Below are 20,922 nucleotides of genomic sequence, written 5' to 3'. Positions count from 1 at the left end.
ATCGAGTCAGTTTTATTTATACCAACAGTTTATTAGCACCAGTTAACGAATGTTTTTAGATGTTAAAGAATTCAACAGAACTTGTGGTAAAATACCAAATATAGAACTGTACCACATAGTGCCATTTTCTGTATGAAGCTGCTGGCTCTGTGGACATGAGGAAGATCAGCTTTTGTTTGGAGATTGAGATATTCTCAGACATCTGTTGTTTGCAGCACTGAACTGGTGTCGCTGACTTGACTGAAGACAGGTGGGATAGAGTTTTATCCTTAATGGGGACGATGTTCAGGAAACTGGAAGTGTCAGCAGGTGTTCTAAGGAGCTCGGAAAGAAAAGCGTCTGGACGTCTTTAAGTTTCTTGAAGACGTTTCATCCGAGAAGCTTCTTCAGTTCTAAGAGCGACTGGTGGAGCGTCCCAGATTTTAAGCCCTATGGGAGTGTCCCCAAGAGGGTCGTGGACCCCCTATTGATCCTCTGCCTAATCACATGAGCAGTACTAGAAAAATTACCATTCCTGGTGCAACTCTGTAAGCCTTAGTCTTCTGCAAGAACAACATTTCACAGCTGTCTGTGGCTGTTTTATCATGTCATCAATACTTGCATGCAATGTGGCAGCTGTTGGAGAGATGTGATATAAAACTCTACAGAAAGATCCACAGTAAACACTGGAGTGGAGTTTGAATCTGAGGCTGAAGAAGATGAGGAGCAAGACGGTGCACTTAAGTGTTCACACTGTGTACACTTCTCTGTCTCGCTCACCTTCCTGTGAACTCATCAAAATGATGCAGAGCAACAAAAACTGCAACCTGGGGCAGTCCTTACTAAGGGTTACTTACTGTGGACTAATCTCAGAGTGTTCATATTTAATATCACTGATGCTGTGATTCTTATATTTACATAACACAATACTGTTGGGAAATCAGTTTTACCCCGGTTCTTTATTATTCCTCGGGCCTTCAGAGATGCACCGGACCCAGTAGTCATTTTTACAAAATCTTTATTCATCTTCATTCATCTTCATTTAAGCATGCACTTCTAGAAGGGAAGACGAGGCCGGTGTCCCTCTGAAACAATCTTCACCCCTTTGTTAGTTCCAGGCAGCTTTATAGGAGCGACCCCATCATAAAACCCCCCACAATGTGCTGCAAACTCTGTGTCTGTGTCTATGTGCACGAGCACGTGAATGACTGTGTACGCGTACCTGTGTATATGTCTGTGCACGTGAGTGAATGTGCATGTCAGTGTGAGTGAATGTGCATGTAGGTGTGGGTGCGTCATAACAGTCAAAGCACTGTTTGTGTGTGTCTCTGTATACGTGACTTCCTGGGGGTCATAAAAGTAATCTCCTCACCCAGGTTAAACCAAATTCCTCTACACAACATAGAAAACAGAGTTAACATATTACAAACACTGAGACCCCCACTCTGCATCCACTGGGCCATTGGCCTCTTGTTGTCTTACATTTACAGATAAGGTGGAGAGTCTCCTGCAAGCCTACTTCTAAGTTATGGCAATTATGAGTTTTTATTAAAGGTACAAGCATCCGCATCAGCAACCCCCAACTGTAGCTTCCTGTCTCCTTTTATGACAGCAGACCCTCAGTGTCAATAAATTCCTTTCCCTCTAAACAATTACACACACTCTCAAGCCTACAGCTAAGCCAAACTAAAACACAGACCAATCCTTCCTTATTACTGTGATCTAAACAAATTTAACACATTACATTCTAATAATTATTTTCTTGTACTCACAAATCCCTCTTTTGATCTGCCTCATGGCAGATCAACAATATTCTAAATCTATCACTAAAAATGTGTTCATCTAAGCTCTCCCCATTTCCCAAAAGTGTCATCATGTCGTCTGCGTTTGATTTGCTCCACCGTGACCTGTGATGGAGTAATTTGATGTCGATCTTTCTATCTTCCGAGTCGGGTGATTATCTGCTTCTCTTCTTTCTTCGACTTCCGGGGTGGACTACCCTTCAGTCGTTGCATGGATCAGGGATTTATTCTGTCCCTGGGCTGGGATCCATGTAGGGGATCTCAACAGAGTCCCCCTTTTTTGCCAAGAGCCTTTCCGACCTCCTAGGCTCTTCTGCCACCGCACACTGGTTCCCGTGGTGCCAGGTCTCGCTGTTCCCTTTAGCTGGACTGGGTGTGAGATCCTCTCCACCACCTCGAATTCTTTGGTCCAGCTTGGGCCCGACCTCTTCCTCTTGAGCCCTTTCCAACAGACCCAATTCGCCTCTGGCACTGCATGCTCCTGGTGTCTGTACCGCTTACAGAACCATAACTCCCTCGTTCCACCTGTAACTGAAAAATGAATCTCCCCAGAAAACCCTCTTTTGACACATGGTCCTCGCCGTGCATCACCCCCACACAATTAGAGATGCACAAGAAAGTTGCACATGTTGCTCTCAAAAATTCCCAGGGCTTCTCCCTTGAACTAACCCTACTTACAGCCTGTAACCATTTCATAAGAGAGCATTAGCCAGTGGTTAAATGTTTAGCCTGTCTAACTCCCAGCTCCACCCGGAGCCTGTATCCTGGAAGACAAAGTCTTTAAGTTAAAACAACTACACACTTACCACCGACTAAGAGATCATAAGATTAAATAAGGTATTCAGCATAAAAGACAAGTATTGTGTGCAGGTTTTCTCCAGTCATTAAATCACTATTATTATCATAATTTGTCCCAAATCATGAATCATCCCAATTTATTCCACAATTTAATCAGTGACTTTCCTTAAGCAATGTCACTCCACTCATTTTATCACTATGAGCTCAGTAGTGGCCAGCTAATGAGCGCCATATTAAACTATCCTATAAACACTGCATCTCTTATTTGTTTTCTCATGTCACTTGTCTGTTTTCTGCTGAATCCTCTACATGCACTCTTAGAAAAACAAACATTAACAACACAGATGGACAATCCTGGTGGTCAGGCGCAGGTCGACAGGTTCCAGAGGTGCTGTAAAAAGGTCATAAAGTTAAGCCTGCTGTAAAAGGAATGACACTGATTTTGACACAGGATGTGTTTCACACTATTTTCACTTCTCCCCTGTAATAGTCAACATTTTCCCAAGAACACAGTGTAATAGCATAATCAACATATAGCCTGTAAACACAGTTCCCTTCACTCATAAACCCAGTAATCCTGTAGTAGAAAGAACATTAACCATTAGCGTGTTCTGCTGTAACTCACATAATCAAACACATGATTAACTCTCTGCTGTCGAAAAGAAATGTAAATGTTAACGCTGCGCACAAGCCCATGAATAACACACCTCTAATAGATTGACAAACACAGAAAGTGGCATTTAAAAGGTTAAATCGTGACACAACCTAGGATGCTGCTGTCATCTTCCTGCTCCTGTAAAAAGGAACACACATAAATTCATCCACCCTTTTGTCCTGTCTAGGTGGAGGTTAACCTTGAGTAGTGGTCAAGTCTTGTCAGCTTTTACCAGTCAGTCAGTTTTTTCTCTTTCACTCATTCATTCATTCTTTCTTTGCTGATAGTGGAAATTATCATCGCATTTTCATTTCCACCCACAGCAAAATGACGTCATTTCAAAAAAGAAAAGAAGAACTTTTAGATCGGATTATCTCGCTGAATCCTTTTTGGGCAGGGACTCTCATTTTCTAATTGTCCCAAATCAGCGGCTTTCTCCAGAGCTCATTGTAATTTTTGGAGAAACTCACTTGCAACGGTTTTCTCGACGTGTCGTATAACGCTTTTAATTCCCGTCGTGCAGATCTGCTTAAAGAAAAGAAATTCACAAACAGAAATCAGTGCACTGTTCAAAAACCAAAAATAAAATGAAAAATAACAAATAAAACTGTCAAACAAAACTCCCAGTGCACTGTCCAAAAACAAAATAAAAATAAAAATAACAGATCAAAATGAAAAACAAAATTAAATAAAAATACAGAAGCCCGGTCTTAGGACTTGTCCCAGAATATTATTTTTCTAATCGGTGGAAACACACCAAATCTAAAACTTGGTGCCATGGTACAACCTTCCCCATACATCAGAACCAAAAAACAAAACAAAAAACAAAAAATCTGCTAGTTTTATTCATTTAACTCTGGATTCTGGTATCATTCAATCATATTCCCCAAAGTGATACTAATTCAGTTGTCTATGTATCACTTCTCAACCCACTCAATAAATCAGACAGGATGATGGTAACAGTATTTCCTACTTGAAATTGTGTTTGATCCTAATGAGCTTCATTGCGTGTGTGTGTGTGTTAGTCAGGTTAATACATTTACCATTTCTGTGTGTTCTTTATGTACCTTCCCCCTTTTTTCTGAAACAAAACTCCATTCACTCCAAATTTTGTTTCAGAAACATCTAAATGAAAATCTCTGTCATAGTCAGGAACAGCTAAACCCCAAATGCTTGCAGGTTACCATTGGCAACCACGCTGTGTGTTATTAACCCCTTCTACAAATACCCTCTTTTGATGTGTAACACTTTATGTATGATTTTGTATTCTCTGTAGTGCATATCACGTGCATGTGTGGTGTTGTCTTTCCATTTTCTCTAACAGTACTCTTGCATACCTCAGTGCTTGTCTTCCTCCCCCTTTTGTGGTGGTCTGGACACTTTGTCAATCCTCCACTTCCAGGCAGTCGTTTGTCTCCCCAGATTCCTTAACCCAATTTGATTCCCCACACTAAAACAGCATTCATCTGTCCTCACCTGCTCCTTTCTCTCCATTCTTCTCTCCCACTTTGCAGTCCAATCGCAGTCAGTTCTCTTCAGCTTTGTCCCGTGTTTGCTCCCACTGTCTCTTTCATTGCCATCTTGCTCCAAACACGGCAAGTGTCAAACTCCAACAATCTCCTCAAAGGTCCTTCACACACAGTGAAGTTGCAGCTTGCTGGAAACGCATCTCCATTCATCCAATCAAGATGATGGATCTTCTCTTTCTGATGCCGTTTGCCCATAGTGCTGCTGGACCTCTCTGCTCAGGTCTCTGGTATTGTCTCTTGGACTGCTGTCCACTGTTGATGTTCATCCTCGTGCTTCTGGTAGTACACTCTGTGTCTTCAGGGAGAGATTAGCTTCCTTGGAGCTTGCATTTTCAGGATGAGGACGGGAAGCTGCAAAACAGTTCAGCCAAAAATTCTGGCTGGGTGTTTCTATTTTTTGTTTCTAATGATCTTAGCCTATAATTTTCTTCTGACTGCTGCCGTGGAGAATTGATCCAGGTCCGTTCCCCACCTGTAATCGACAGACTGAAAGACTTTCATTATTCACTGTGACTGGATATGTTTTCATCACTCCTAAAGCAACACATCTCCGCTTATTTTGTTTTGAACTCTACTAACTTTAAACCCCGAAAATAAAATTCCTATTCGTTCTTAACCACAAACACAAAAACCTTCTTGATGTTGTTGTTAATTATTTTCACCCACAATACTCCAAATTATGTTCTCTTTTGTGTCCAAGAGGGGAAGAAGATGACCTGTAGTGTCACTGCTTTCCCCAGTTGGAGACAATTTCCCATTCACACTTTTTATTTTTCTTTGTTTTCATTATTTTCTTTCTCTTTTTTCTCTTTTCTTTTACCCCATTGTTTCACACCCACACATTAACCTGTTAACTCACTCCTCCAACCTCATTTTCCTTTCACCCCAACAGCTCTCATACAGTCAGCAATCAAATTCTCCATTCATCCTTGAGTACTTGGTCACCTTTAAATGTCACTGTTAATTTTATCGATTTATTTATCATTACCTTAACGCTAATCCACTGTTTAGTTTTTTTTTCTTTAATTATTTTAGTTCACTTTCTCCTATTTGATCACTTTGATTTCTTAACTATTATTATTTCACAGAAAATCAACAAATCTACTTTTTCTCCCTCTTTTGTCATCAAGGAATTCACACACACACACAGGCTGGTCACTCGCCCCCACCTTTCTTTCTCTCTCACTCACACACACACATTTTACTCCTCCTTTGTTCCACCTGTGAACCCGCCCCTCGAGGCTGGCTCACACACACCTCATGCTTCTCGCAGTCACATTCAAACTTTCTGCGAGACACCTTCTCTGCTGATTCAGGACAACGCCCTGATCAGCACACAGAGCGGGTATGGTCCGCTTCTTAGAACTCAACAAAAACAAAATTATAAACTCACGATCTTCAGATCGCAGCCTTTAACCGTGATTTCTCTTCTGTCTCAAAACACAGTCAAATTCAATCCCCAATAAACTCAGAATACACAACATTCAGTGGCACGGCCTCCCGTCCACATACAGGACAAAAAACACAATCTTATAGTCAAATCTCTTAGTTCCTACACACACTCACACTTTTCCCCAAACACACACTTTTAGACGCGAATTCTTTTTGTTACTGTAATTGACTCCCGTACTTCAAACGAGACGCCGACTCTAACGGCGCTTTCACACACACTACGCAGTCTACACACACTGCAGTCAGGTTATCAACCGCGACTAGGATCCAACACCTAGATTTAGTTATTTAAGGCGTCCCCGGTGCCTAGGTAACCAGCCTGGATCTCCTGCCCTCACAGGTCCTACCCCCGCGTCCGAGAATAGGTGGGGCAACCAAGCCCGGAACACACACAGCACTGAGCTGGTGACGAGGCCTTTCAGCCCCGCTTTCTAACTAATAGTAACACATGTTTCCTGCTTTAACGCACGGAGGACGGATCACACACCGCCACTTTTTCCTAATAACTAAAGCGGATGAAACACCGATTCTACTAATCCGTAACAAGCATCTCCTGCTTTAACGCACGGAGATTTTCTTACGGGGCGCTAAACATCAACTTGGAGTTCTTATCAAAAGTCTCTTGCTTTAGTCGCTCTCATCAGTACGCTAAACATCAACCTGAAGTTCTTAACAAAAGTCTCTTGCTTTAGTCGCACTGGGCGGCACGCTAAACATCAACTTGGAGTTCTTAACAAAAGTCTCTTGCTTTAGTCGTGCCGGGACGGACCTAGCCGCCCCTTTATACTACTGAGTGAATTTACACTGAGATACGCTCAACTTAGCGAACAGATAATTTAGGCTTTAAACAATATGCACGGTTCGAAAATAAACAGGTCGTGCTTACCTTTTAATCATGTGAGCTAGCTCTCTGTTCGCCTCGTTTCACGATCTCAGCTCTGCCAATTCATCCTCTCTGGGCCTCGAGCGAATCCCGGGTTTTCGGCACCAAAACTGTTGGGAAATCAGTTTTACCCCGGTTCTTTATTATTCCTCGGGCCTTCAGAGATGCACCGGACCCAGTAGTCATTTTTACAAAATCTTTATTCATCTTCATTCATCTTCATTTAAGCATGCACTTCTAGAAGGGAAGACGAGGCCGGTGTCCCTCTGAAACAATCTTCACCCCTTTGTTAGTTCCAGGCAGCTTTATAGGAGCGACCCCATCATAAAACCCCCCACAATGTGCTGCAAACTCTGTGTCTGTGTCTATGTGCACGAGCACGTGAATGACTGTGTACGCGTACCTGTGTATATGTCTGTGCACGTGAGTGAATGTGCATGTCAGTGTGAGTGAATGTGCATGTAGGTGTGGGTGCGTCATAACAGTCAAAGCACTGTTTGTGTGTGTCTCTGTATACGTGACTTCCTGGGGGTCATAAAAGTAATCTCCTCACCCAGGTTAAACCAAATTCCTCTACACAACATAGAAAACAGAGTTAACATATTACAAACACTGAGACCCCCACTCTGCATCCACTGGGCCATTGGCCTCTTGTTGTCTTACATTTACAGATAAGGTGGAGAGTCTCCTGCAAGCCTACTTCTAAGTTATGGCAATTATGAGTTTTTATTAAAGGTACAAGCATCAGCATCAGCAACCCCCAACTGTAGCTTCCTGTCTCCTTTTATGACAGCAGACCCTCAGTGTCAATAAATTCCTTTCCCTCTAAACAATTACACACACTCTCAAGCCTACAGCTAAGCCAAACTAAAACACAGACCAATCCTTCCTTATTACTGTGATCTAAACAAATTTAACACATTACATTCTAATAATTATTTTCTTGTACTCACAATACTAAGAATCAGCTTGACAGGAAATGTTTAAAAGGCTGCCTGAATCATTAAAGAAGGGTCTGATGTGATCAGCAGCTGGATGTGAGCTGATTGTCAGCAAAGTTTCCTTCACTTTATCTGGAGTCAGTCTTGGCTGTTGAATCATAGAAAGTGATGGATTCAGGATTTGCTTCATTGGGCATTTTGTGACAGAGAAAAGTTATTTCATTTATTATGTATCATGTTTTTTGGGGTTTTTTTGTTACGTTCCCACGATATAGGTCTAGGTGTGTGTGGGGGGACTGGTAACAAATGGGTCCGGAACAGAATGAAAGGACAACAAATGTGTAGTAAATAAGGTAGTTTTTATTATAGAGAACCTTAACATAAAGAGCCGGCAACACCATTTTACCAATAACACCAGAAAAAGAAAGGTTGCAAAAACAAAGAACACAACAACCAAACAAAAAACTCCACACCACGAGGAGGCACTTCCAGGGGCCCACAAGCCCACACTACTCATGTGAAGCAGCTACACTGCACACTGCTTCCACAACTCCACACTTCAGGCAGGACAATCACACATCAAGAACACAAAGCGGAGACACCAGAGAAAACCACACTCTCACATCCAGTTCATCCCCAGCTTATATGACCTCAGAGAGGTGATTGCTGACTGGGCCCAGGTGGTAAACGAGAACGAGGCCAATGAACAGCAGCTGTGTCCTGGGGAGAGAGGAGCGAGAAAGAGTGGGTGGAGCAAGAGGAGGCGGAGAGAGAACACCACACCCACACAAGGCAGTTTCAGGAGGCCCTGCAAGGGCCGTAACAATTTTATTACAGAACTTTACAAGTAAAGATAATCTCATTTTTTATGTCCTTTCTCAGAGGAAAACACTGTGGACAATTTGTCTGCACAGATGCAGAAAGTAAGTAGAAACAAATGATTCTGTCCTCACACCACAGCTTCATTTAATTCAATACTTATACCTGTTATTAAAAATGATCACGTGTGATGGTTTTGTTTACTTATTAATCAGTTATGCTCTAAGAAGGTTATTATTAAATCACTTTGTTTGTTCTCAGGTGTTAACAGTCCAATCAGACAGAGAGAGACTTTTGGAAATGTTAGAACATCTGGAAAAGGAGGAGCTTGAAAAGTTCAAGTGGCTTTTGGTGGAGCTCAAACCCATCCCAAAGAGCAAACTGGAGGAGGCCAACATCTGTAACCTGGTGGATCTGATGTTTGGGGCCTACACCCAACATACTGTGGAGGTGACCAAGAAGGTTTTTAGGAAAATGAACAGGAATGATCTGCTGCAGAAGTTGTCAGACACGAGCTCGAGATCCAAAGGTAAGAAACTAAATGGTGTAATTTATTCCATTAATGTTTTACTGTCAAAACTTTGTATATGCACTGTTCTTAAAAACACGCATTTACTTTAAAGTCAGTACATGACTGTAGTGTGAACTCAGAGTGAGGAGACTTCAGTTTGAAACATGGAGGGTTTGTAATCTAGGAGCAGATTTCAGATTAAACTTTAAAATTCTAACACGAGTTTGAGTAAAATGATAAAAGGAAATCAGTGAATGATCAGTGTAACTGTTAAATGTACAGACTTAATGTCTGATGTTACAGTACTGCAAATACTTAATGATTTCAAAAGTAATATGTTTATAATATGTTTATATATCATCTTAATCAGTCACCATCTGGTGTGAGCGCACTTTACTTATAAAAATTGTTTTGTTTTTAAAGGAAGTACATATTGACGGGTAGTTTGTTAGAAGCTTCTTCCTGGTTCTCCTGGATTCTGTCCTCTTTATTCTGTCTCTTCCTGTCTTCTCAGACTGACATCAACATGATGAGATCAGGTCTCTGTGGGTCTGACCGTCTGCTGCAGGACTCTTTATGTCTCTGACTCTCTGTTCGGGCTCGTTGTCCTGCTGCAGGATCGATGTGTCACTTTTAGTCCTGGTGATGGATCAGAATCTGTAATTTAACATTCGTGAGATTCTAAATATCAAACTCAGCACAGAGCCTCCATGATGTTTCACTTTTACGATCGTGGCTCAAGAGTTGGGAGTTCACCTTGTAATTGGAAGGTTGCCGGTTCGAGCCCTGGCTTGGACAGTCTCGGTCGTTGTGTCCTTGGGCAAGACACTTCACCCGTTGCCTACTGGTGGTGGTCAGAGGGCCCGGTGGCGCCAGTGTCCGGCAGCCTCGCCTCTGTCAGTGCGCCCTAGGGTGGCTGTGGCTACAACGTAGTCAGTATGTTTTAGAAGTGTATTTAAAGATATTTTAAAAATCATATTTAAGCCTCAACATTGTTTTGCCTGAAAATCACTTATATCTGTCTTACCGCATTTAAATAATATCACAAGTCCACAGATAAACTGTCTTTTTATTCTTAGTCTCTGTCACCTACACTTTGTCCATCAAATATATTTAAATAAAATTAGATTTAAAAACTAAAATGTAAAACTTGGAGGCTCCATTTTTGTACTAATAGCCAGATGGCTCAGATCAAGATAAGGACCACAACTGTAACTTTATCGCCTGCATTAAAGTGTGACAGAAGTGTAAAGGTGGAAGAATATTACTTGTGTGTGTTTGTGCATGAATGTGTATGATGTGGTTCAGCTGGAGCACAGGGTCCATCGTTCAATAGAGCATCGTTCAATGTTCATTACAAACTATACCAGCATGTATTTGGCAGCATGGCTGGTGGTTCAATGGCAAAAAGATTCCCGGTTCAGTTCTACTGGTTGACTCTGACTCGGGCTTTTCTATGTGGAGGTGGGACGTGCTCCCTGTATGGGTTTTCAGGTTACTCCAGCTTCCTCCCAGAGTGCCAAAACAGGCACATTAGGCTGACTGGTGATTTGAAGTTAGAATAAAATATGCATTGAAACAACAATGTTTAAGAAGCACTTATTTAATCTTTAACAACGTTAAACACAGTGAAGCTGTTAGGTCATTGTAGTGGGTAAATATGACATATTTGCCTCTGCTGTGTAATAAAGTAAAAGTATATATTCATCTACAATGAAAATGCTCACATGAAGTACATGAAAACAATGCAGTGAGTTACATTTCACCCCCAAAATGGAGAAGTATCATATTTAATTTTCCACGTATTCCTGGTCAAAAGTAGATTCCTACATTACCAAGAATGCATAACCTGTCTTCTATAGACATAACCTGACTATGGAAGACAAGTGATACACACAACTAACATGGAGGACACAACAACTGGCAGGGAAAAACACAGAGCTTAACTACATACTGAGGTGATTAGGGAATGCGAAACAGGAGTGACTAAGGAGCTTGGAAAAAAAAGCGCCTGGTCTTCTTTAAGTTGCTTGAAGACATTTAACCTCTCATCCAAGAAGCTTCTTTAGTTCTAGGGTCAAATGTTGGCGAGTCCCAGATTTAACCTCCTAAGACCCGAACTCTTTCATGACATGCATTTTTGATTTCTCTTTGCTGTTTGTGCTAATTGGGACCTGATGAATGTAAAAACAAAGAATAAAGTGATTTTAAGCCTGATTTTAGTTTTTGAGAAAAATGAAATCCACACATGAGGACATTCGCTTTAAATTTTGATAGAAGTGGCAGAATAACATCCTCATACGTGGATATCAGGCCCTTGTAGAGCAAAATGATGTATTTTGGCCTAGACAACCCAAAATGTGATGTCCACATTTAACCTCCTAGGATGCCAGGCCCTAGGAGGTCAAACCGTGTGGGAGTATCCCGCCCTGAGAGGGGGATACTCCCACACGGTTTAAATGTTGTGTCAAATGTTGGACTCATTTCACCCTAAAACTGAAGAAGCTTCTCAGATGAGAGTGAAACCTCTTCAAGCAACTTAAAGAAGTCCAGATGCTTTTCTTTCCAAGTTCTTTAGATTATAATGACCTGGATGACTGAGAACCTTCACAGAAACCAGAGGGAGACACAGCTGGGGACAATGCAGGCATGACGAGGCACGGGGAAGCAGCACAGAAACCCTAATCCAAAGACTGCGAATATAACAAACAGAAGATCACAAATCATAATAATCAGAACGAACAGTTCATTACTTAAACATAAAGCACTGGCTCCGTGACCCAGTGATGTGACAGATTGATTGTAAAATATATTTTCAAACCACTCTAGTTGGAATCCTCTTTGGCCGTATTAGAAACTATAGAGCTGAATGTCTGAATCACATGAGCAATACCTGCGAGGCTGCCGTACAGGATATTGCTATGCTGAACAAGAGCAGAGCTCCCTAAAAGATCTCCGGCAACGTCCTTTTCCAAAGGGGTGGAGAGGCTCTCTGTGACCAGCGCCTCAATGAGGGAGATGTTGGACTCAGTACCGTTGATAAAAACGTGGACCAGTGCAGTGGTGCAGAGAGGAGGTCTGCCTTTATCACAGACTCTCACTACCAGCCGATGTAGCCCACTGTGCTTGCCGGTCACTTCCTGTGCCAGTGTGATCTCCCCATTGTAGGGAGATATTTGAAACAGACCATGTGGATTTCCACCTACAATAAAATAGTCCAGCTCAGCATTGAGCCCAGTGTCAGTGTCCTCAGCCTTCACTACCTCCACATACGTGCCTGCTGGGGTGAAATATGATAGGTATGTGTAGGAGGAGTTGTCTGGTTTGGTGACATATGGAGCGTTATCATTCTCATCTAAGACATTGATGATCACGCTCACATAGGAGGATCGAGGTGGGTCACCTCCATCCACGGCCTTTAGGCAGAAAGTGTAGAAACGTTCCTTCTCACGGTCAAAGGAGATTCTAGACAAGATGATTCCTGTGCCATTTTGGATGAAAAAATTGCCATTGTCCGGTTCCACAAACAGTCTTAGGTGGGAATTTTCATCCTTATCAGCATCTAAGACAGCAACCGCACCAACACGACTGGGTGGAGGCATGTTCTCTGCAGCAGTAAAGCTGTAGCCCTTGAGTATAAACACAGGGTCATTGTCATTTTGATCTTGAACATTTACAATTATTGTGGCAGTGCCGGTTTTCCTAGGAACACCCATGTCTGCTGCTGCCACACAGAACACATAACGCTCCCTCTCTTCCCGATCCAACACGGTTCTCACACGAACCTCCCCAGTGTTGGCATCAACTTCAAAGAGCCTTTTGGCAAAACGATCAATGATGCTATAGACAAGCTGTCCATTTATGCCAGAATCTGGATCTGTTGCCACAAGATCCAGTAGTTTTTGTCCTCTGTAGTTGTTTTCTGGAAAGTCCACCTCAATCGTTGCAGGGGAAAAGTTCGGTGCATTATCATTAACATCTGTAACTTGGACAATGAGGGAGAGAGTGCTGGACAGAGCTGGGCTTCCAGAATCCACCGCAACAATTTCAATACTGTAATTTTTAACGCTCTCATAATCCAGCAGGGTCGTTGTCTGCAGGAAGTATTTGCCCTTCTGATCACTTGCAGGCTGGAGCTGAAATAGAACATCGCCATCAACTGCGCACGTTACCACAGCATTTTCCCCTTCATCCCGGTCTGACACCTGGACCAGTGCCACTGGTGTACCAACAGGCAGGTCCTCAGAAATCTTAGACACACCATCCTGGTATTTTACTAAGCCTATACCTTGGATGTTAATGCTCGGTGCATTGTCATTTTGATCTGTGACATTTATGGTCACCAGAACCTTGGAACTCTTGATCCTGGAACTGGGGCCACGATCTCGGGCCACCACAAACAACTTGAGGATCCTTTCTTCCTCTCGATCCACAAGGCCTTTCACATAGATGATGCCTGTCACACTGTCAATGCGCAGAAGCCTTTGGACAGTCTCTGATACTTGATGAAGGCTGTAGTTCATCTCACCAGTGGCAATGTCTGCATGACTGGCTCTGACCTACAAGGGAAAAAAACAGGGGCACTTCATTCAGCCACACATTGTCCAAGTCAAGAACAAAAACCACAAAATTTGAGAAGGGTCTGACTGCAGCCAGGTGCTCTTGGCAAAATTTGCATGAACCCCGTTTGGAGTTGCATGGCTGCAAGAGAAAAATAACCTACTTAATATTTCTGGAGGTACAAGCAGTCAGCAAAATATCACAGTGGATGTTAGAACGCCTTTCTGTCTACACAGCTACTTTTATTCTTTTTAACTGCATTCAGTCCGTGCAATTCAAAGAGTGATTGCTGACTGACAGCATTTGTGCACCGTTCACCTGGGATTTACAGTAATGTTTTTTTTTTTATGTCATTTAACCTTTAAAACTGGGATGGAGCTCAGGAAAGTTTGGAAAGAAGTGCCTAAAAAGACTCCAAAATTATCACTAAATTACTTGTAATTGTTAAAATAATACAAGTACTAAAATAATAGGAAATAAAAGAATAATAAAATTATAATTAAAAAAAAATATCTGCCAGTGGGATACAATTATTTACGCCTTGTTTTTTCTTTTAAATAAAACAAACAAACATAAGTTGTTTGGGCCATGGACACACTGTAGAAATCATTTGACATCATTTATTGACGAATTTTTAGCACCAATGTTTTTAAATTAAGTTAATTGTGGACGTGGCACTGCTGAACATTTGACACTTGGTAGCTGGATTCAGAGAACATATGGTGGATATGTGATTCAGTCCCTTGATCAAACAGATTGTTTTACTAGTTTATATAAAATGATGATTCTAAATGATCCTGTTTGGACTGACCTGCAGCACAGACTGTCCCAGCAGGCTGTTTTCTAAGAGTTCGGCCTCGTAGTGACTTCTGTCAAACTCTGGAGCATTGTCCTGCTGGTGACTCACAGTGACTGACCTGCTCCACCTCAGCAGCTTCCCACGATCCACTCTGATGTTCAGGTGAGTGAGTGAAGAGCTGCAAGACACCAGGATGGTGGCTAGAAACAGCACAACTTCACACCTAAGCACCGTCATGTCTCTGCCAGACAACACTGAAAGAGACAGGAAACAGGTTAAGACTCGTGTTCTGTATTCAATTCACACAGCGCCAATTAAGACTGTTGAGCTGGGACAGCGTTCTCAAACTTGCAGCCCGGGAGCCACTTGCGGCCCACCCTCACCTCTACTTGTGGCCCGTATATTGATGGGAAGAAATATAATGCAATTTACTTTTTGTTAGTGCATTAGGTTTGTTGTTATGTGCACTGTTGAAGTTCTTTTAAAAGTAAAGAATGATTTTATATAAAGGTAATATGAGCAGAGAAAATAGTTTTGACTAGCAATTAAAAACTAATGTGTACACTTATATCTGCATTTTTATTTTGTTAAATAAGAACAAAATCATAGCAGAAGTGCTGCCACATGTCAGGTCAGAAAGAGAGGAGTAATGTGTTGTTTGGTAGTTCAATGAGAGGCTTCAGTTAGTTAAGAGCGAGAAAAAAATGTTCACATTTGCAGTTTTGTCTTTTTATACAATATTTGAAAAAAAATTTTAAAAAAGGATTGAAACACTACGTTTTCATGAATATTTGTGGGTATTTTCTTGTTTGTTTGTTTTTGTACTACTTGAACACTAAAGTGGCCCTCCAATAAGATGACAGTGCCAGCAGTGGCCCACAGCTCATTTTTGAGACCCCTGACCTAGAATTTGCAAAGATGCTGCTCAGGTTTTTCTTTTTTGCAACTCTCAAGAAAATATACTTGAATTCATCTCGTTCATTTGCTAAATGTATCCTCAACAGCTACTTTTTGACCCAAAGACAACTCATCAACTGCTGCAGTGTGCAGAGAAGGCCAAGCAGGAGGACTTCGTCCTGCTGCTGGCGGTCCGTGTTTCACGCAGGAAGTCAAACTGAACACTGCAGCAGGCGACCAAAATTACTGACCGGCTGAAAATACTGAGCTGGACATGAAAGTCCAAACTTTAGTTGGTCCTGATTTGTGCTACACACTAGCGCATGTAATGTACAAACAGGTCTTTCAGTGCCCCCTACTGCCAAATATTCGTACATGCAGAGTGAGACAAAGGCTCACACGAACTTGTTTGGTGTCTACAAACCGTTAACAGAGAGGCAGTAGTTAATGAGGCTGACCGGTCATTTTGAGGCACAAACAACACTTCTGGCAGAGGGTAAAAGCTCCAATCAGTTTTGGAAAAAGGAGTCACAAAAGAGACCATTTCTTTATTTATATGTTACGAAATCTGTTGAATACGGGGTGGTGCGAACATTCACACCCAGAATCTTAGTGGATTCAACATTTTTGTTTTTCTTTTCCGTACAAAGATGCAACAACTTCCACACTCACACATCAGGGCAAACAGCAACAGGATCAGAGCTTTGGGGGTGCTGAGCACCCAGAGAGCTGCCCATCCAGGCAAGGTAAACTTTACTCGTCACGATGAGACTTCTTCCCCGTCTCTCTCATTCCCAGCATCTTTAAATGTCTCCAGTTGTCCCGAGTTCCCTCTGACTGTCTCCTTGGTGCATTTAAACCCCTGTTCCTCCCTGTCCTCGCCGTCTGTTGTCTTCGTCTCTGTTATCAGTCATCATAATTTTACCCTCTCTGTGCAAGTCTGCAAATTTCTATCTTAAATCATAAGATTCTTAAATTCATCAAGTCTCTCTGTGCCTGGGTCCTCGTCTCAAAACATGACATTATTGTTTTGTACATTTTAACACAATTTAATCCGCACACTTGTGAAAGAAAAGCAAAACACTTTTTTAAAAGGCTGTAACAAAACCATCAAATCAAAGATAAAGGTTATTTAAATGCTGCTAAAGAAGATTGGATTGGAATAAAAAAATACATATCCTAACCTTAAATCCTGGGAGAATAATGAATGATGCTCATAGTGAGTAAAACGTAAGCTGAGTGCATTTTTTGGACAGAGATTCACTTTTAATGAGTATGTATAATATAATACAGATACATAAAAAATACTCCCAAAACAGAATAAATTATTACAAATAAAAATCTTTACTGCAGATACTAATTTGACTAATTTAATAATACTAATTTTGTGTTGTAAGATTTATGAGTTTCATGCTTTCATAGAGGTACTTGGGAGAGCTTGACATTTTTATCAGGTGGTACACACTGTAAAAAGTTTGAGAAACACTGATAAGTGTATGTGTGCTTTTGGAAAACATTTAAAGCTGCAGTACAGAATCTTTGAAACAAGCTTAAAACATTTTTAGAATATAAACAGAGCATCTGCTTCTCTTTACAGCTCCTCACTCCACCAGGGCTGTTTGGCACTTTCTGATACTGTACTGCGGCAGTCATACAGACAACTGGAGGGTCCAAAAGTTGGCCTACCTATTACTGGCTGAGGTTTTAGTAGAGTTGTGGCTGAACCACATAAAAATATATCATTAATTTTAATCTCCCCAATCAATGATAATGTTATGTTGGAATGTTGTTAAAGAGGGTCAAAAATGTTTCAACCCAGTTTGTTTTGCAGATTCTGTATAGCAGCTTTAATACAGGGAGACACAACTTCCAGACTGTGTGAGTAAAATCAGGTTTTTTCTCTTTGTCAGTTTAACAGTTTCTGTTGTGCCCGTCACTGTTCCCTGTCTGTTTACTTACCTGCTTCTTCCTGACCTTCTACTTTCTCCTCATGTTCCCTCTTTCCTCTCTCCCTCTTCGGACTGACAATCATACACAAATAGATTGTATTCAATTAGATGAAAAAATTACATTAATATGAAAAAACTACTATTAAGATCACTAACGAAAAGTCCTCTCTCAGTGTACTTTCAACCAAAAGGCAAATAACCAAACCACATGAACATCTAATAAAAGATATAAATATTGAAACACTGATCCAACATTATCCTTTATTGACGGATCATAAACAGGCTGCATTTCAGTGGGAGCAACAGGACGGTCAAATGTCGCTGATTTTACTACAGAGCAGGACGGATTGTAGGGTAGCAAACATCGCCGGAAAACAAGTTTTCAACACAGCAGGTTACCTGGTGTAATGTTTTTCAGCTAAAAAGAAACATGGTATGACTCCTACCTAACTATATAAAAAGTAACTGAAGGTTAAATGCAGCTAATATGTCCTGTTTTAAGCCAGGCACTTAGACCTCCGCTCCGCTGCGTCTCAGCCACCATCGCTCTGGCAGCAACGAAGCTAGAGGGGAGAGGCGAGCTGGAACAAACCATTTTGGGAGGGGGGGGGGGGTATCTATACTTTTGTTGTTAAAATGTTATGTCTCAACCAAGCACTGTGTGCTTTTTATATTTTTAGCTGTGTGTCACACAAACAGCAAATATTGTCAAAAAAAGTAAGAAATCTTTGGGGGTGCTTTGATTCATTTGTGGGGGTGCTGAAGCACCCCCACAAATGGGCTAAAATCGCCCCTGTATTAGGCTATTATTATTTTAAATGGACTATGCGAATATCGTCTGTTCACAGCCATTTAGTGACAAAATGAGTTCATTAAAAAGAAAACTGCAGGCGCATTCAGTTCCTTCACTGCAGTATGTGTTGCTTATTCTGGTTTAGAATTTGGCGTCGTTGTTCGCGGTTTTCAATATTTAGCAGGCTCTGTATTTCTATCATACACTGCAAGGCTGTGAAATGCTCTTTTTTTTTCTGGGAATCTCTAAAGTGGTGCAAGATCCACCGACAGGCCTACTACATCTAAGAGAAGCACCGTGTGACTTTCTGCTCTGCTGAATGTTGCAATTAAACTCACCCGTTTCTGATGAGTCCCTTTAAACTCGGAGCTTTGAGATCATGGACAAGTTTACAAGCTCGCTCAGCGCTGAAGCCAAACAAGTCTGGGGTCCACTGCTCTGAAGGAGGGGCAACCTGCGGTTTTTCAGCCTCTTCTGCCTCCTTTCTTTTGCTGACGTCAGCAAGGAGTATTAGGGCCATATTAAGAAAAAATGCATCGAAATGTGGAATTATCCTTGTTGTTTCACGACAAACTGCCACTCTGTTCTACCCTGTACAAAATGCCTTATTTGGACGAGTTAGTGAAACAAATTCATAAGATGTTTTATACACAAGGATGTAACCATCGATAACCTTGCACCTGTCCATTATCAGACATTTGATTTTGTGTAAATCCACTCTTCTGAGTTTGTGTGTGTTTGCGTCTGATCTTTTCAACGTTTGAATATGTTTGTGCTCTAAACAGGAATCATTTCCTTCCTTGTACTAAAACGAATTCTGATGTATGCTTTTACTCAGTCAGCTGTTGTCTTGAAACAACAACGGTAATCTCCGCATTTCAACTTAATCTTGAAATTTTCCACATTTAATGATCACTGATAAATATATTTTTAATGTGGTCCTAATACTCCCTCGTAAATATGAGTACATGTGGTTGTGAGACAAAAAAGTGCTTTTTTGCAAAATTAAGTTGAAAGTATGATTGTACTGAGGTCTGGAAAGTGCAGTTCAATCAAAAAATAATTAAGCAGATCGACCCTCTTTAATAGACTGATTCACGCTTTGTAGTGTCCAAATACTAAAAAATCATTTGGAACAAAGGGAATAACTTGGCTCATTTTGTGAGCCACATTTCTAATGTAGACGTGTACAGAGTAGTGTAAGCATTAAAAGACCATAAATGATACAGCAACATGTAAAACGAAATTAAATGGAAAAAATAACATCCACTTATAGATTTTAAAATAAAGGATCTGAAAACAACACTTTTTAAAACAGTATCGTGGGCTGTAGGTTGTCATGAAAAATAGAAAACAGAACTAGGAAATTTTCAATAGCAAACCTTAGCATGCACTAATATTACACATCTCCCAACAACAATCCATATTCCAAAGTTTTTGATTAGTGTATTGATTGTTGCGGTGAGCAGACACGTTGCTTTTAAAACCATGACTGGCACACTGCGCACTGTGACCTGATTATCTGAGCTGAAACCAGTCAGATGAGATCATTAAGATAAAAACAATAATTCAATGCAATGTCTCAGGTAGCTTAGTCTGTTACAACTGTTGATATCAGCTCAGCACAAGTAACACACAGACAGGGAACTCCTGTCTGGGAACTAGTGGTTTTAGGTTTGTAGTCATTTAACATCCATCCATCCATCCAACCAACCAACTTAGGACAAAGAAATGTGAGGGTGGTGCAGGCTGGTTAGGTTCATTGGGTCCCATGCTGTCTTTAACTAAATGACTTGGTTCACTTTGTGGCTCGGCTGTTTGTGGGGTTATATCGTGTTATTTGGGCAGGAGTACCTGTCCCCTGTTAGGCTTAGCAAGTTTCTCCAAGAGTTTCTCCACGAGTAGAGCTTCTAGCTCTTCTAGCTTGCAGCACATCTATGGCTGTGCAGGCTGACAGGTTTTTGGTTGCTCTTTTTACCCCACTGGTTTTGAGTGTGTAAATACCCCCCCTAGTTAGCTTTGGCTGGAGTTAACTTGGATAGTAGGGGTGGGTCTCCCATGACAAGATGAAAAATAATTATCTGGGATAATAAATTTCATATTGCATGCATATATATCTACCAATTAAATCTGGCCTGAGGTGTGCCATTTTTTAAATTCAGTTATTTCTCTCAGAAATTTGAGATCAAAATTACGAACGTTTTACCGTTATACTGTCACTGGTTAGTGCAAACAGCTCAATGGGACATAGAAACCTTTAAATTAAATTCCATCACCTGAGATATATTCTCAAATAATATCAAAGCTTTGAAAGCTGTTTACGGTCAGAATTTTTTGAAAACTGTAATTGTAAATAAATTCAATAAATTGAGCTTCTGTCTGTGTGTTAAATATAAACATAAATATAAACAGCAGCTTGGACAAGGCATAGAAGCCAAACAGGTTCTCCAAAACCTGTGTTTGAAGTCTGGGTCTGCTGCTCTAAAAAAATTAATATACACAAAGCAAAATGTGTCAAATTAACCAACATGTTAGCTGTAGGGACTGCTGCTGCA

At 41.1% G+C, this 20,922-nt stretch overlaps 2 protein-coding genes across 3 annotated transcripts in view; one reads left to right on the top strand and one right to left on the bottom strand.

Annotated features, from left to right (window-relative positions):
• LOC102080324 (uncharacterized) overlaps positions 1–10,789 on the top strand; it is a 75,503-nt gene extending 64,714 nt beyond the window's left edge. Inside the window, exons 23-25 of the mRNA XM_019364268.2 lie at positions 8,922–8,962; positions 9,120–9,387; positions 9,884–10,789. Coding sequence (XP_019219813.1) covers positions 8,922–8,962; positions 9,120–9,387; positions 9,884–9,888 — 314 coding nt within the window. The 3' untranslated portion in view covers positions 9,889–10,789. The remainder of the gene's footprint in view (positions 1–8,921; positions 8,963–9,119; positions 9,388–9,883) is intronic.
• Positions 10,790–10,970: 181 nt separating this feature from the next.
• Positions 10,971–19,205, bottom strand: LOC100693368 (protocadherin-1). 2 transcript variants are annotated; one of them, XM_019364713.2, is made up of 4 exons: positions 18,706–19,205; positions 17,585–17,646; positions 14,741–14,982; positions 10,971–13,928 (listed from the first exon to the last, which is right to left on the bottom strand). In XM_019364713.2, exons 1-4 carry the CDS (start codon positions 18,885–18,887, stop codon positions 12,195–12,197), a joined length of 2,220 nt encoding a protein of 739 aa, XP_019220258.1. In that variant the 5' UTR covers positions 18,888–19,205; the 3' UTR covers positions 10,971–12,194. The 2 variants fall into 2 exon arrangements, with proteins under 2 accessions (XP_019220258.1, XP_013130466.1); XM_013275012.3 differs by lacking the exon at positions 17,585–17,646 and having other exon boundaries at positions 18,706–18,833.
• Between the last annotated feature and the right edge of the window lie 1,717 nt (positions 19,206–20,922).

Source organism: Oreochromis niloticus, linkage group LG11, assembly GCF_001858045.2.
Source record: "Oreochromis niloticus isolate F11D_XX linkage group LG11, O_niloticus_UMD_NMBU, whole genome shotgun sequence".
NCBI classification, from domain to species: Eukaryota; Metazoa; Chordata; class Actinopteri; order Cichliformes; family Cichlidae; genus Oreochromis; species Oreochromis niloticus.
The sequence above is the reverse complement of the archived record's forward strand: the minus strand, read 5'-3'. Positions and strand labels throughout refer to the sequence as shown.

Excerpts from the sequence above, each read along its gene's own strand:
- LOC100693368 (XM_019364713.2), bottom strand. The coding sequence starts at position 18,887 with ATGGCCCTAATACTCCTTGCTGACGTCAGCAAAAGAAAGGAGGCAGAA. Across the intron at positions 14,983-17,584 it reads AGAAGGTCAGGAAGAAGCAG|TGTTGTCTGGCAGAGACATG; the intron begins GTAAGTAAACAG and ends TGTCTCTTTCAG. Across the intron at positions 13,929-14,740 it reads TGGGACAGTCTGTGCTGCAG|GTCAGAGCCAGTCATGCAGA; the intron begins GTCAGTCCAAAC and ends TTTCCCTTGTAG.